This window comes from Limulus polyphemus, unplaced genomic scaffold, assembly GCF_000517525.1.
Source record: "Limulus polyphemus unplaced genomic scaffold, Limulus_polyphemus-2.1.2 Scaffold4870, whole genome shotgun sequence".
Taxonomy (NCBI): domain Eukaryota; kingdom Metazoa; phylum Arthropoda; class Merostomata; order Xiphosura; family Limulidae; genus Limulus; species Limulus polyphemus.
In genome coordinates, this window is record NW_013670480.1 from 27,372 (window position 1) to 43,369 (window position 15,998).

The following is a 15,998-nucleotide window of genomic DNA, read 5'->3' on the forward strand; positions in this document are numbered from 1 at the left end:
ACTTCCAGATTACCGCAGGCCTACTTATGTATGATATGGTATCAAAAGAGAGATTTTAGTTTACGTTGTTACGTATTATAATCTCGAATAGCCTGAAATTGTGTTAAATTGTAATTTAGATTTAGAAGTTAAATAAATGTCGATATGTATCCAATTTATGATGTTTGCCAACAAGATTGATACACACAGTTTCTTTTTTAATACAAATATGTTTTAATATACAAACAATAATACAATTTACAATAACAGTTATTACAAACAATGATCTATGTACAAAAGATTTACAAACTTACAAACAATATCGAGTCTTCTTTCTTGTCTGGAACTTCCTTGATGTCTTATCGAGGGTTCACGATGAGCGAATTAATTTTGAGTTGATGTAGGTACAGTTCACTTAACAGGGAGCTCTGTGGTCTTCGCTGATCACACGCTGATTACAGATCGAGTTCTATACCGCTGAAGTTATATAATGTCTTCGTAAAAGTACTAATGTTCGATGTGAATCCACTGAATTTAAATGGTTTGTAATGTTCCAAATTTATAAATGTTCCTGGTCAAATATCGGAAGTTTCCTGATTAATAAGCGTTAATCACAATTATAGCTTCTGGAGTTTATAGTTTACCAACTGTAGCCAACCAATAATATTGCGCGTCGCGTTGGTTATATTTATAGGCGCGAGGAAAGTTTCTCGAAATTTCAGCTTATGCAATAACACTGACGATACACCGATGTTTACGTACACACATGTGTTGTTTATTCTTACACTCGAGAATCTTCTATAACTTTAGTGAATAGGCAGATATTTCGCAATACAGATTTAACAGTACAAGTTATGTACATTTCTAAATATAAATTCAACTTAAACAAACATCGAGATTAATATATATATATATATAACAGTAAATCCGTCACAACTTAAACTTCTTATTCTCCGATTGATGCTCTGAAGGACTATAAATATTCCGAGAAATTAGTTATAATAAAAATATTATCTTCCATGAAAAATCTCTTTACTTTTAAGAAACAAAATAAATGATAGTTCAATTATCAGCTATAGGTATAATTCAAACTTCTTTCACCAAAATATGTTTGTCCCCTACTTGCAACACAAGTAACATATTTATAACTGGTTATGAGCTAATGGTTAGGTAGATTATTTGAAAATTGATCATTAGTATTATTATAAACAGCTTATTACTATCATTAATATAAACATTATTTCAACAAGTGTTAAGTGCGTCTCTTTCAGAATAACTCAGCACCACTGAGTAATGTCGTTGTCGTTTTCTCTTTTCGATTAACTTTAGCTAGAATCAGAAAGTCTGTTCACTTGTACCCCTGCTTAAGAGACCAAGACTCTGGGAGTTTTTCAAAAAAAAATTACAATCGTGTAAAGTAACTAATCTTTAAAAATTCAAGATTATTTGTACACTCACCCAAAACCTTAACACAATGTATTTATCAATGATGAAATAGAATTGTCGGTGGTTACTATGATAAAAATCTATGATTAACGTGTTATGAAACTTCTTAAAGCTCATTGCATGCATAATTAAATCCAAACTACAATAACTCGTATATTCCGTTTTTTGTTTTCTGTAAAACATTTGTTACAGTGACTGAAATGAGAAACGAGCGCTTCGCGGTTATGTGCTATAGACATACCAGCCTTACGCCAGAGCCTTTTGCAATGGAAATTACGCTGTATGACTATTGTCAAGATGCATAGTCGACAGATATTGCATGAGCGGATGTGGCTAGGCTAAAAAATCGTTTACTATTATGTATTCAGCTTCTGTATCGTCTGCTATAATGTAAGTGAGGTATTATGTATTCTTTCTTTAATGCTACTTTCATCGACAATATTGGTTAGAATGTTTAATATATCTAGCTTACAATTCTTCATGTTTTATTATTATACTTTTATCATAAGGGCTTCAGTGTGAAAGACTATAGAGTTTGTTGAGTATTGTTACTTCAGTATATGGATTTAGGACCAATGTAAATATCCTAAGTTGTTTGAATCGCGTTAGATGTTATTGGGTTTATTGACGAAAATATTGTTAACACCGTCGTTACGCAACTGATTAAATAATACATCCTAGTTTTATAAGTAAGAAATTATGAAAAGTATATTGAATTAAATATACTTATTAGTGAGTTGATTTTTAGGTTTATGCTAAGAAGGTAGCTTGCTCTCATTGGAAGTTAATATTAATTATAAGATTGCACAGTAAAGAAACAAAACACACAACCTCACATTACTAAGTAAAACAAGATTCCATTGACAAGATAAAATCCAAATAAAAACTAAAGTACTAAAATCTGTGACAAAGCAACACAATATATCAAGTTGTGGACAAACTAGTTGATTTCATGCTTAATATTAAAACAAGAATTATATGAGTTCTCGAACAGAGAACTGCTAATCAGAGTTAACTCTAAACATTCTTTAAATGTTGGCCTTGCATGAAACGTTTCTCAAGGAGTAACGTAACATAGCTTTCATCACTGTATTTTGGCTAGTGACCACCTAGCTTTCTGTAGACAACTCTCGGTGACGTTATACTAACGAAAAGAAAACGATAACTTTAACACTTATCACATAAAGAAAAATCGGTCGCGGCTTAATGGTTTGGCGTGCTCGAACTCTTAATCTAAGAGTTCATAATATGCGTTACCAGCCCGCGAAAACACGCTCGCACTTTGTGGCCGTGGGTGCGCTATAAGAGTGACGGCCTTCTATTCGAATAGACAAGAGTTAGTAGTTGGTGATCTTGACTAGTTGTCTTCCTGTTGGTCTATCAGATTAAAATAATTGTCGGCTATGCAGTAATCCTTCATGTAACTTTGCGTGAAAGCTCTGAAACAAAACCCATTACATAAGCAACAAGAGGTAATCCTCAATAGCCGTCGCTGTAATTAGATCCCAAATCGTTCAATAGATGGAGCTGTGAGCTAAAAGTTTGTACTTGAAAAAAAACAAACTCGGAGCCATTTTATGAGCCGTTTATGCCGCGGCTAAAGATAAGTAAAATTACTATATAATTATTATAGAGCATTATTTTATGTGTGTTTGAAAATGTTCTCAGTTTTGTGTCAAATTTGGACTAAAAACAGATTAAACAAACGCTTTTAATCAAACACAAAGCTACACAATGGGCTATCTGGACTCTGCCCACCACAGGTATTGAAATCCGGTTTCTAGCGTTGTAAGTCCGTAGTCATACCACTGTGCCATTGAGGGGAGGGGGCTAAACGAATGCTTCGCTTTTTGAACGTTTGTCTTGGAATTTATTTTTTACAGGAAAAAACTGTTTTCTTTCATTCACTTACTTCGTCTGTAAAACTTAAATGGAGGACGATTGCCCGATAAATGCATATTGTTACTCTTAATACAGTTATCCAATAGGTATCCGAATTTTAATTATGTTTAAATATTTACAGCATAGATGTATACATTTATTATGGGCTTTTGCTTATGTGCGTCTTTAAAATCAATTTTAACGTAATAATAATAATAATAGCTACTCTGGGCTTCCTCCAGACCGTCTTTTGCGTTAGATAATAATATTCTGTGCAAGTGAGCAGAAAACGTTTCGAAAGAAAGCTAGAAAGAGGATTAGTTATTGAGATTACAAAAGCCATAACAATATTAATAATGGGAACTTGTATATGCAAATTTGTTTTAATGAGCTCCACACAAAAAAAATAACAATTGACTCTACTTACTGATGTGATATCATTTTGCGGGTATTTTACCTACGTTACTGCTGTACAACCAATAAGATTGTCTAATTATTGCGCTTGCGCAAAATAGAAGCCGGCTTTTGGCTTATCGTTGAGTATTGAATATATAGCGAGTGGAGAGTGACGGATGAAGGACCAAGACATGAGTTTAACAGATCAACTTGATAAAGAATAATGTAGTTCGAAACTTATTATTTATACAATTCATTCATCCAAAATTTCGTTTTTGTCTAAAAACCTTAACCTTCTTACCAAAAACAAAAGTGTTATAATTAAATAATGGACCCTTCATATTTCCTCAACACAACTAACCTCACCAATCCTGACGACTTCCCAGCCCTGGAAGCCCTTGGCGTTGAGATGCAGGCCTTTTTTATCACCGTATATTCATTGACTACTCTTTTGGCACTGGGAGGAAATGTCGTGGTTGTTGGGGTGTTAGCCTTTGGAAAAAGGTCTTCTCGAGATCTTCGAGTCTTTTTGATTAACCTAGCTATTTCAGATATTACTATGGCAACGTTCTCTATTCCATTCACTTACACAGATTTTATGCTAGGTCGGTGGATTTTCGATCCTAATTTCTGTCCTATGGTTTTGTTCATGCAACTCTGTTCGGTGATCGTCAGTGTATACACACTAATGGCAGTTGGTCTTGATCGGTAAGTATCAAATGTGATAATATATATATAGAAATAACATCGTTGATTATCAACTATGACTGACTGGTACCAGATATTAAGTTCAGTATCCAAACAGTAATTATTTTAGACATGGTTTATAAGAACCAGATGTAATAATCGTATTCAGACATTAAGCAGTGAGCCTTAATTGATAAATAATTTAGTATATGTCATAGTCTGAAATTCAAATATTAATCGGTCAGCTTCAACTAACAAGTACCAAGTTGCATAGTCCGTTTTCAGACATTGATAAGTGAGTCTTAACTGATAAACGTCAAATACTATAGTCAGTGTTCAGTGTTAAGCGCTCGGGTTATAGGATTTTTATTCATTATTCTTTTTATTGTTCATTATCCATACATTTGCTGTCAGTTTTCTAGTTTCCCTTTTTCGTATTATTAATGTTTGTCAAACATTGTAGGTAATCAATTACATGTTCTAGTTAGCGTTTAGATAGCAACTTAATAATAAAGAGACAGGAAAGTCTTCCAGTTTTGCAATGAAAATTGCTATTTGTTTATATATTGTTTAGGTTTTTTTAAGCATAAAGCTACACAATGGCTCGTTGCAGGGACAATCCTTTAATTTCAGTATTATAAGCAATCAAGTTTATCACCGAACCAATACCGTTGCAGGGACAATCCCTTAATTTTAGTGTTATAAGCGAACAAGCTTATCACGGAGCCAATACCGTTGCAGAGACAATCCCTTAATTTTAGTGTTATAAGCGAACAAGCTTATCACAGAGCCAATACCGTTGCAGAGACAATCCCTTAATTTTAGTGTTATAAGCGATCAAGCTTATCACAGAGCCAATACCGTTGCAAGGACAATCCCTTAAGTTTAGTGTTATAAGCGATCAAGCTTATCACCGAGCCAATACCGTTGCAGGAACAATCCCTTAATTTTAGTATTATAAGCGATCAAGCTTATCACCGAGCCAATACCGTTGCAGGGACAATCCCTTAATTTTAGTATTATAAGCGATCAAGCTTATCACTGAGCCAATACCATTGCAGGGACAATCCCTTAATTTTAGTGTTATAAGCGATCAAGCTTATCACCGAGCTAATAGGGAAAATTTTCAGACTATAATGTTTCTAAGTTCTTAAACCTGCTTTATAAAATTGTGATCCGTTTTTGACAAATTTGTTTGCGTTTTATTGTTGAATTTTTGTACAATATTCTCCCAACAGAAACTGTTCTAAATGTCCGTCATTAAGCGTTGAAATAGCGCATAACGTAATCAATCGAGTGCACATGTTGGATTGAATTTAAACAAATCCTTCGTTTACTATTGTTAAAGGATGTTATAGCCCAAAGGAGTTTAGATTAAATTGAAATGAAACACCAGCAGGTTTTTTAAACCGATGCCATCCTGCTAATGAGTATTAACCGCGTTGCTCGCTGATCTCTAAATCTTTCTATTTCAATATCTACCTTTAGGAAAAGATATATGAAATTTCGTTCAATGTGTTTTGCTCTGGTATGAATGCGTTTATTTGCTGGTATTTTACTAAACAACCAAAGAAAATGTACATTTAGAACAAGCGTCTTTTCCTGTAGTGTTGAAACAGCATACAGGCTTAACTCAAAGACAGAGATTAGAAACAGCAGTTCCAATCTAAAATGGATTATTTGTATGTGTATACTAGTTTATTTCATATAGAAAATAGCTAATTATGTATAAGCACGTGTACACACAACTAAAACATGTACACGTACAACCAATGTGATGAGGGGTAGTAAGAAATAAACCACAGTGTAATGCTAATCTGAAAAACTCTTTAAAGATTAATATTATTTCGCAACCTTTGTTAATATTTATCTAGCTTTCTTACTTTAAAAAAAGATTCAGCAGAGACTAAATCTATTAATGTTGCTTTTTTTTCTTCGCCGAAATATGTAGTTTCAGTGAAGAAGAACTAATTCGTGCATGATGGAAAGACTCAATATATTCTTTGATTCGTTACTCCCACTGCAGCAATAATAATGAATAATTAATTGCGCAATTTTGTATGTTCGTAAGGAGTTTCGGAGACTTATCATCCAATCTATCGCTGTGACATTCTAAGACTCGTAGTCGCATACTGTAAGCACAAACAAGGGACACTTGTGTACAGTTTAACATAATATAATGTCTACTAAATATAATACAAAACAGTTATCTAAAGGGCATGCATATAGCTTTCGGTATTGTTTGCACGAAGATTATCATAAATGAGAAAAATACAAACATCATACAGATATACGTTATTACACAGTAGTGGAAGAATGATGATGTAATCTTTATTTATGTTTATAATGGTTTTTAACTCAGTTGGCTTCGCATATTCTGATGAGCATCTTTCAGACATCAGACAAGATATATATGTATTTTACTGTCTATGAAAAGCGTATTTAAAATCAGGCACAATTACTATTTACACCTCTAATATGTTTTCCAAGTTAGGCATATACAATAAACTTTCACTCTATAGTTACCAACGGTAGTAAAACTGGTTTGATTGGGTGAATACTAAGAATTTTACAAATATTTCAGTAAATGACAAAACTATACGAGAAAAACAGGTATTTTCGTTTTGGATTTATCAATCATTGTTAATCAATACTCAAAACTTTTATCCGAGATATGTTTTATATGTATTTGTAAGAGTGTTAAGTATTCATTTCTGCTTCTTAAAGCCCACCTCCCTCGTGGCACAGCGGTAAGTCTAAAGGCTTTTAAAGCAACAAAATCGGGTTTCGATACTAGTGGTGGGTACAGCATAAATAGCCCATTGTGTAACTTTGTACTTAATTGCAAACAAACAAACCAAACTGCTTGTTAAATAGCGTTAAATTTTAATGTTTCGACACATACAATCTATGACAGTGTATATATAAATAGCGTTAAATTTTAGTGTTTCGACACATACAACCTATGATAGTGGATATATACAAAACTGTATACCGGTGTTTCTCTAACATAAATGCCAATTATTATTTAACTTACAAAAAAACTCTCAAATAGTAAAGAAAGTTGCAAAAATGGTAAATTATCAACATATTTGACCTTCTTCACAACGCTTAGTACAGTTTTTCCATTTAGCGATGTTGCAACTGCTGTTATAATAATTTTAAAACACATTGCCGCTCTATTTTTGTCTTTCTCTTTTGCTCTTTTTTTGTTGATTCAACTGAGCGGTATGTCTGCGGACTTACAACGCTAGAAACCGGGTTTCGATACCCGTGGTGAGCAGAGCACAGATAGCCCATTGTGTAGCTTTGTGCTTCGTTCCAAACAAACAAAAAAACTTATTGAAATGTGGTGAAGTAGGAAAATTATTTCATATACACAGACTCTTCGCGTCATTAATGACATGAGCTAATTATTCAAGTGGAATATATGAACAATATATATATCAAGAAGAAAATGGTTTGATAATAGACATAACTTTACCTGATAAGTGATGGAATAAATGAAATAATGCTAAGGGTGTCTTAAGTGTTGTTATATTAAATATGTTTGTTTGTTTGTAGTTTAGCACAAAGCTACACAATGGGCTATCTGTGCTCTAGCGTTGTAAGTGCGCAGACATACCGCTGTGCCATTGGGGGTGCTATTAAATATGAAAATGAAAACTGGGAATGTAAACTTTATAAAGCTTTACTTGCTATGCAATATTTAATACTTCGGCACATAGTGTTCATTTTGCTAAAACTTTGTTTTAGGGCTTTTTCTTAGAGAATTGGCCGGCAATCACCTAATGATTAACGTGTCAAGCTGCGGATCAGAAGGCCCAAGATTCGAGCCCGCGATATGCCGCCGAATACGCTCTACATTTTCAGCTATGGGCGCGTTTTAGAATTGACAATCAATCCCAATATTCGTTAAGAGGAGCTGTGTAAGCGGCTAGTGCTGCTGGCAAGTTGCCCTCCCTCTTCTTCCAGTAGAGGTTGTGCTTGTACCCGTGCCTGTAACCCATTCTCGCATGGCAAGTTGCCCTCTCTCTTCTTCTAGTAGAGGTTGTGCTTGAACCCGTGCCTGTAACCCATTCTCGCATAGGATGATGTTCTAGTTGAAAATATCAAGTACTTAGATATTTATTCATAAAGATAATACGCTGTTTTCTTCTATTCAAGAATCAGTTTCAATAAATTTGCAGAGAGTTCATCTCGTTAATTAACAAGACTTAACAGTTGCAGAACACCTTAGCTGGCGAACACAGCATTTAGTAGTTCCATGAATGAATGATATTATATCATACTATTACTATCAATCAATTATTTAGTTGTTTTTTGCTTGTTCGTATTGTAACTTTCAGTAACCTTCGTTCTGTCACACAACAGCAATGCTATTTACATTGTTTTAATAACAATAACGTTCTATTTCACAACCTTCATATTTTTATTTAAATCATTTCATAAAATAATGCTTTATGGATTAAAGTGTTTCGTATTAAAAATATGAAACATTTTAGTCCATCAAATGAAATATCGTAGGCAGAAATGAAAAAAATACAGATGATATAAAAAGCATTGTTTTTCTATTATAAATTATATTTCTTTGCTATTAAAATATTCATTTGTGTATAAAAATTTAATGATCGGTAATGTTGAATGTGGACAGAGAAATTATCTAAGTTTTGCATACTTTTATATCAATTCTTGATTTGTTGTGTATCATAATAAGAAAATGTGATAAACTGAAACCATATAAAGTTATATTATGAAGAATACAGAGTTTTGTGGTACTCCAATTACACAGAACTATCTTTTTTTCCTGATCTGTTAGAAATTCTATAATTCTATTATAATGTAGAGTATTTTAAGCCATACCCTTTAGACTAAGTATAACGAGCGTTAGTTTTAACTTTAGTTAAATTGGACAGATATTATTTTCGAAATTAGCTTGCTTATTTGTTAGTTCTTCTGAATGATGAATAAAGATAATTCCAATAAAAATAAATAATAATAATAATTAACTGGTGTTAAAAGAAATAAATAATATTATATTACATTTTTCTAATTCCATATTTGTTATTAGGCACAAAGCTACACAGTGAGCTATCTGTGTTATGCCACCACGGGTATCGAAACTCGATTTTGAGCTCAATTCTATATGTGACGCATATAAAGTCCATACAAAGACTCTTCACTAAGATAACTTAGTACATCATAGCAATTGTTATTCACGCAATTTGATAATATAGATAGCGTCTCAACCATTACTATTTCTATTGTATTCCAGTCGACCTGGTGAACCCTGGTATTTGGCAAAAGGTCTCGTCGACACTGGATATAGCATGTATATAGTGTAGTTGACATATTGTTACACATTCTTTTTCACTTTTGCTCATACGTTCTCAGAAATGATCTAATAAATATGAAAAAAAAAGGAATTAAATTAAATTACATATCTTATAAACCGAATGTTAATTATATGGAAGTTTCCCAGAAGGTAAGAATTATTCTTAAAAGTGCAATTATATTGATTTCAAAGAAACTCAGTGTTAAACGTTCAAAATTCAAAAAAGAAAGTCATTTAATTCATTTAAGCAAAAGAACTTAAGTTGTTGAATAAAAAGATCGATAAAAATTAAGAAACTTAAACAAGATATTTAATTAATTATATTAGAAAGCTTGGTTAAGGGTGTTTTTAGTGCAGATTTAAATTTCATTTAACTAATATACAAACTAGTTTAGAATGGGTTACAGAAAGATATTGTTAATAGCTATCAATCGTTCTCTCATATGGAAATTATAAACCTAAATGTTCAAATAAGTATAAGGTATAAGAAAGATGAGACAACAGAAAAAACAGGTTAGAAAACGATGTATTTTTCTGATAAAGTATTTGCTAAATTTAACGTTTTCTTGTATCCTGTATACTTTTCACGTTAATATACTTTGAGTTTTCTCTTGAAGATTGAAAATAATGCGTATAGGTAAAGAACCATTTCATTGTAATACGTTTTATGAAACTGAGATTGGGTACGTTATATAGAAACGTATTTGTTAGAATCAATGTCGCTAAGACCGAACAGGATCTATCTGACGACTGTGCATACTGACAAGAGCTCTGCAGCATAGTTTTCATTGCAAAAGCTTCATCATTAAGGTGTTATTTACAAACCACTTCTTCCTGCATGCCTTCTATAATCCTTTTGTTTACGAGAAGGGTAGTTTCTGAGTGCCATTCTTCAACATTCCCATCGCACAGAAAACACAGAATAGCATGAACGCCCGTTTACTTCTCCAGATGCTTGTGGTATGCGACGATTGAACAGGTGCAATAGCTGAAAGCTTTACTTTGATGAACCCATACCCTGTTGGCCTCATTATGTAGATGGAGATTTTTTATGATTATGTTTCATGCTGCTGTATGTATACCTGGGTGGCTTTTACCACTGACCTTGGTGCTACAAGAAACTGAACTTTGCTAACAATAGCTAGGGAGCGACTTGTTACAAGTCTCTTTGTGTATGGTACAGTTTCCCATGTTGATCTAAATTCATTTGTTTTCCAATGCCGTTAAGTACAAAGCATATTTTCGTCTTAAAAATTCTAAATCCCTGAGATGAACATATCTTTACGATCTGAGTTTATGAATATTTTGCTTCGGAAAGGGTTGTTACACACCCTTCCAAAAAGTGATCAGTTTATAATAGCGTCGCACTACCTATGCAACGCCAAACAAAGTCAAAATGCATATCTAATAGATGCCTTTCCACTGTGACTTTATGTCAGCTATGGTGATCACGTAGCTCACTAACTTGCATATTCAGAATTGTTCAAATAATAACGTAATCAACTCTCTGTATCTCCATGTCTTTTTACACACACACACATATGCCGTAATTGTTCTAAAACCAAAATTTATATGAATACTTTATCTAATCTTATAGTTTGTTTGCTAGTTTGTTATGAATTTCGCGCAAAACTACACGAGGGCTATCTGCGCTAGCCGTCCCCAATTTAGCAGTGTAAGACTAGAGGGAAGGCAGCTAGTCATCACCACCCACCGCCAATTCTTGGGCTACTCTTTTACCAACGAATAGTGAGATTGACCGTCACATTATAACGCCCCCGCGTCTAAAATGACGAGCATGTTTTGGTGTGATGCGGATTCGAACCGCGACCCGCAGATTACGATTAGGAGCGCCCTAACCACCTGGCCATGCCGGGCCCTAATCTTATAGATTACTGGAAAACGTTTTTATTACAATACAAAACAATGAGTGAAAGTAGATTCATGGCATCTCAGTAGAAAGCTCTAGCTCTATTTCTAATTTGGTAAAACCTGCTTGTACAGTGGAATGTGACAGAATTTGGTGTTTCTAAAAAATCTTAAACATTTCTTTATATTTGTTTGTAAACTCTCAATTTGAGAATAGACAATAAATACAGTGGTTCGCTTATTATGTTTCAAAGTATGACTCTGGTATTTTTTTTCTTTATTTTTCTACATCCAATGAATATAATTACAATGTTAATGTTATTCAATTTACCCGACCCGTTTTCGATTTGTAATATAAATTTCTCTACGAAAGTATTCATTTTTTTGGTACTATTGTTTTTCCTTTCGTGACATATTAACAAGACTTTCGTATCAGCTCTGAACATGTTCGTTCAGCAGCATTCAAAAGTACAAGAATATCATTGCGTGATCCAACGTTTATATACGAGTAAATTACATTAGAGCTGACTACTGTGCCCTTTGCTTGCATAAAATCTTGACACAGCAGAAAGTCGCTATATACAGGTAAAACAGTTCAATAATTTATTTCCAAAACATCTTTGTTAATACATTAGAGAGTCTCTATATGCTTATTATATTCAGTATAATAACAGCGGTTTTTTTTCACATTGTCTATCATGCTCTTGACAACAATATTGTTCTATATTTTCAGCTGTTCACATTGTTTTTATTAATATTAATGGCTCATCATCTGAATTCTGTTGTTTCTCTTAGTTCTCTTTTACAAAGAAAACTGACTGCAATGATTTATAGCAAGGCAACTACCATAGCAACGACTAGAACAAAATAAACAATGCAAATGGGTTCGTCGTAAAATATTCGTTGCTGATTAACTCTTATTCGGTTGTTTGTATAATATTCCTGTTTAATGTGTATGTTTAGAATGTCTTTAGAGGAACTTTGCTGAGTGAATAGAAGAAAGTATTTAAAATTACGTTTTTTTTAAGAATACGTTTCCAGTGCACATCTATTAAACATAATCATTTGCAAATATTTTACTATTTTACCTATTTCGCCTGTTTTTGTGCTTTAACATCTTAAGGTAATGTCTTACAATTTCCTGTTTTACAACTGCTTAAGTGTGGTTAGGACGTTCGACTCGTAATCTGCGGGTCGCGGGTTCGAATCCCCGTCACACCAAACATGCTCGCTCTTTCAGCCGTGGGGGCGTTATAATGTGACGGTCAATCCCACTATTCGTTGGTAAAAGAGTAGCCCAAGAGTTGGCGGTGGGTGGTGATGACTAACTGTCTTCCCTCTAGTCTTACACTGCTAAATTAGGGACGGCTAGCGCAGATAGCCCTCGTGTAGTTTTGCGCGAAATTCATAACAAACAAACTGCTTAAGTTTGAAATTATGTTGAAGCATACCTGTGATTAAAGATTAATAAATCAACATGGTTATAATAACATTTAATATTTTTTTCTATTTCTTTACAACAGTTTGAACATTATGTTTAGAAGAAATTGCGAAAATTGAGAATTACTGTCATTCACGAAAATATATCGATACAACATTAATTAGAAACTATCAAGTTACATAGGCTTGAGGCTACACTTTGGCTTTTAACCAGAATGTAGTTGAACTTTTCAACATGAACAGCACATTACGCCAGATACGGCCTAAACGACCAAGTCAAAGACTCCTAGAGAGAGCAGTCAGTCATCAGCATCAACCGCAACAAAGTCTCTATCCGACTCATTGCATAGAATATCAATATTGACTGTAACTTTAATGATGCATCAATAGCCTGAAAGTGCGAAGTGAGTTCAGAAGGATTAAGTCTCGTACCCTGAACCCTTTATTCCGCAGCTCATCATGCACTAGCCATTAGGCATCGCTCATTTCAATTAACTACAAAATAAGATAGTTTCTTCAATTCTACTGATTTAGTTTTGACTGAATATTCATACATGAATTTTAATGAAATGAAGAAGAGTAACACAACTACGAGAAAGAAAGGAGAAAGAAATATAAGATCAAGTATAAAGGGACACAAGATCAATAAAAGATAAAAAAGAAAGGGGGAAACTAGATGAAAAATATTATTCAAGAAAATACGAGAATAAGACGTAAGTTAACAAAAGAAAAAAACTTAAATTTGGTTGAAGAAAAGATTGAGAAAGCCATTGGAAATGTACAGAAGCATTATTACAATAAAACTCGAAGAAGTATAAAAGGATATCAAAGAAGCACAAAAGAATTATAGAAATATTTAAGAAGTTATAGTAAATGTACACAAGAAAATCAACGAGATACAAAATGGTATCACTGCCAAGACGAAACGTTAAGAAATTTAACTGGCAAATGCAAGAATCAATCTGACAACACCTCTCTCTACATCCGCATAAGAATTCCAACCTTAAACATCATTAACTATGCAATATGGAATAGAAAAATCCATTTGTTTTACACCTGTTGCCACGACTGTTGTACCGCCTGTGACTGCTGACTGCAGGGCCTTCTTGGACTACTCCACTTACACCATTATCTCACCAAGTTGTGAGCTTCGGCAGATGGCCAGTTCAACAGCATCGACCAATCGAGAAAAACAACAGATTTTGATGGAAAACTTCTATGGGTGACTTATCAGGTGCAGTTTGAAATACTTTCTGAGGCGAATGAATAGGGTAGTGAGCAACAAGCTATTCATCTTGCTGCACTTATAAAATACCCCCTTATCAACTAGATTTCGAGTGTGCCATTTCAGAAAAAACTTTCTAAAGCGACGTTTAGGAGAATAGAAAGGAGAAATGACGACCCCTTATCTGAACTTGCTTAAGATGGGAAAATAACATTACTTAGTTTAGCCTCAATGAATATTGATGTCAAAAACCGAAACTTAGAGTCCTGATGGTTTCATTAAGCAAAAGTGCTTATATGCTTTTTTTGTTTAAAAAAGATTTTAACACTAGATTTTATTCAAATTACTCAGTGGAAATGACAAAATCAATGCAATATCGCTTAATGTATTCTCAATCAAATTACATAGAAAAAATATCTTATTGGTACAGCAAATTTTATCGTACGTATCAGCTGTGATCTCTAGATGGTCAACAAATTTAAGTTTTACCCTTTTTGGTGATTTTCTATAACGCCTATTGTGCAGCTGTGTTCAAAGATGAATGATAATGATTTCTATATGTATGAATATATGACGATATTGCTTTTCAAGTTTGTTATTTTCATTCATCAAGTCTAATAGTTCAATGAAAATAAATTTATGCTTGTAGCTGGAAATTTGCAAACTTACTGTGTGAATGGAAACAGGTTTCCACCGAAAGTTATTTAATATATTTTAGCATAACTTTTGGATTTAAAACTAGAATATATCTTTTTTTAAATGGCTGGAGCAGCTTTAGTTGTTCTAAATGGTAAAACTGGTACCAAGAGCAAATGAACAGTTTTTTATGTTCTGAAATAGTCTATTATTTTGTATATATTTTTAATGATCATATCATTTTTATATATTATGTTTTTGATAAGCAGCGTTTGTGAAAACTAAAACCTTTACGTATGCTCGGATTAATGACTACTCGTTTGTTAGCGGAAAATCAGATTATATCTAACTTACGATCAACTACAAGAATTCAGACTGAGTTTAGTTTATACACAAGTGAAAGAGTCCCCCAGTGGGTCAGAGGTAAGTTTAAATACTTACAATGCTAAAATCCTGGATTCGATATCCCGTGGTGGACAGCGCGCAGTTAGTCTAATGTGTGGTTTTGTGCTGAAACAAAAATAGCAATAACGAACAAATAAGTGTAGGAAATCAAATTGAATTTAAGTTATGTGCAGGTACTAGAAATCAAGAAAACCTAATCTAGGTACCAAAGCAGGAAATTAAAGTATGTCTAACTTATGTCCGTATAGGTTCTACGCTATAATGTACCCGCTACGCAGAAGTTCCAAAAGATCTAAAGGGCTGCTTATTTTAGTGGTTATCTGGTTGATAGCTATCGGTATTTCCAGTGTGCAGTTAGTTCAAGGGCGTGCTGAAAAGTTCTGGTGGGCTGGAGAAGAATACTACAAATGTGGAGAAGCATGGAGCGATGAAGCTGGGAAGGTAAGCTTTCTTGTATTAAAGTTTATACAGCTCCCTAAAATTGAATTTTAAAAAAATAAGGCCAGTACATAACTGTCACCTTTTATCTTGAATTTAAGGAAATCAAGAATTACTATGCAAAAATGTTTCGGATTTATATCATTTAAGAAATTTTATGTTGCAAATAATTAAGATGCTTTCATTGATTGAATAATATATACACCTGGAAAAAGTTAAGCACCCCCGTGTTTTTTCAAGTGATTCAGATTCGACGTTCTT

General features: G+C 33.5%; 1 protein-coding gene across 1 annotated transcript in view; it reads left to right on the forward strand.

The window, feature by feature from the left end:
* Nucleotides 1-3,878: 3,878 nt before the first annotated feature.
* LOC106471799 (RYamide receptor-like) overlaps nucleotides 3,879-15,998 on the forward strand; it is a 17,921-nt gene continuing 5,801 nt past the window's right edge. Inside the window, exons 1-2 of the mRNA XM_013932423.2 lie at nucleotides 3,879-4,410; nucleotides 15,548-15,740. Coding sequence (XP_013787877.2) covers nucleotides 4,031-4,410; nucleotides 15,548-15,740 — 573 coding nt within the window. The 5' untranslated portion in view covers nucleotides 3,879-4,030. The remainder of the gene's footprint in view (nucleotides 4,411-15,547; nucleotides 15,741-15,998) is intronic.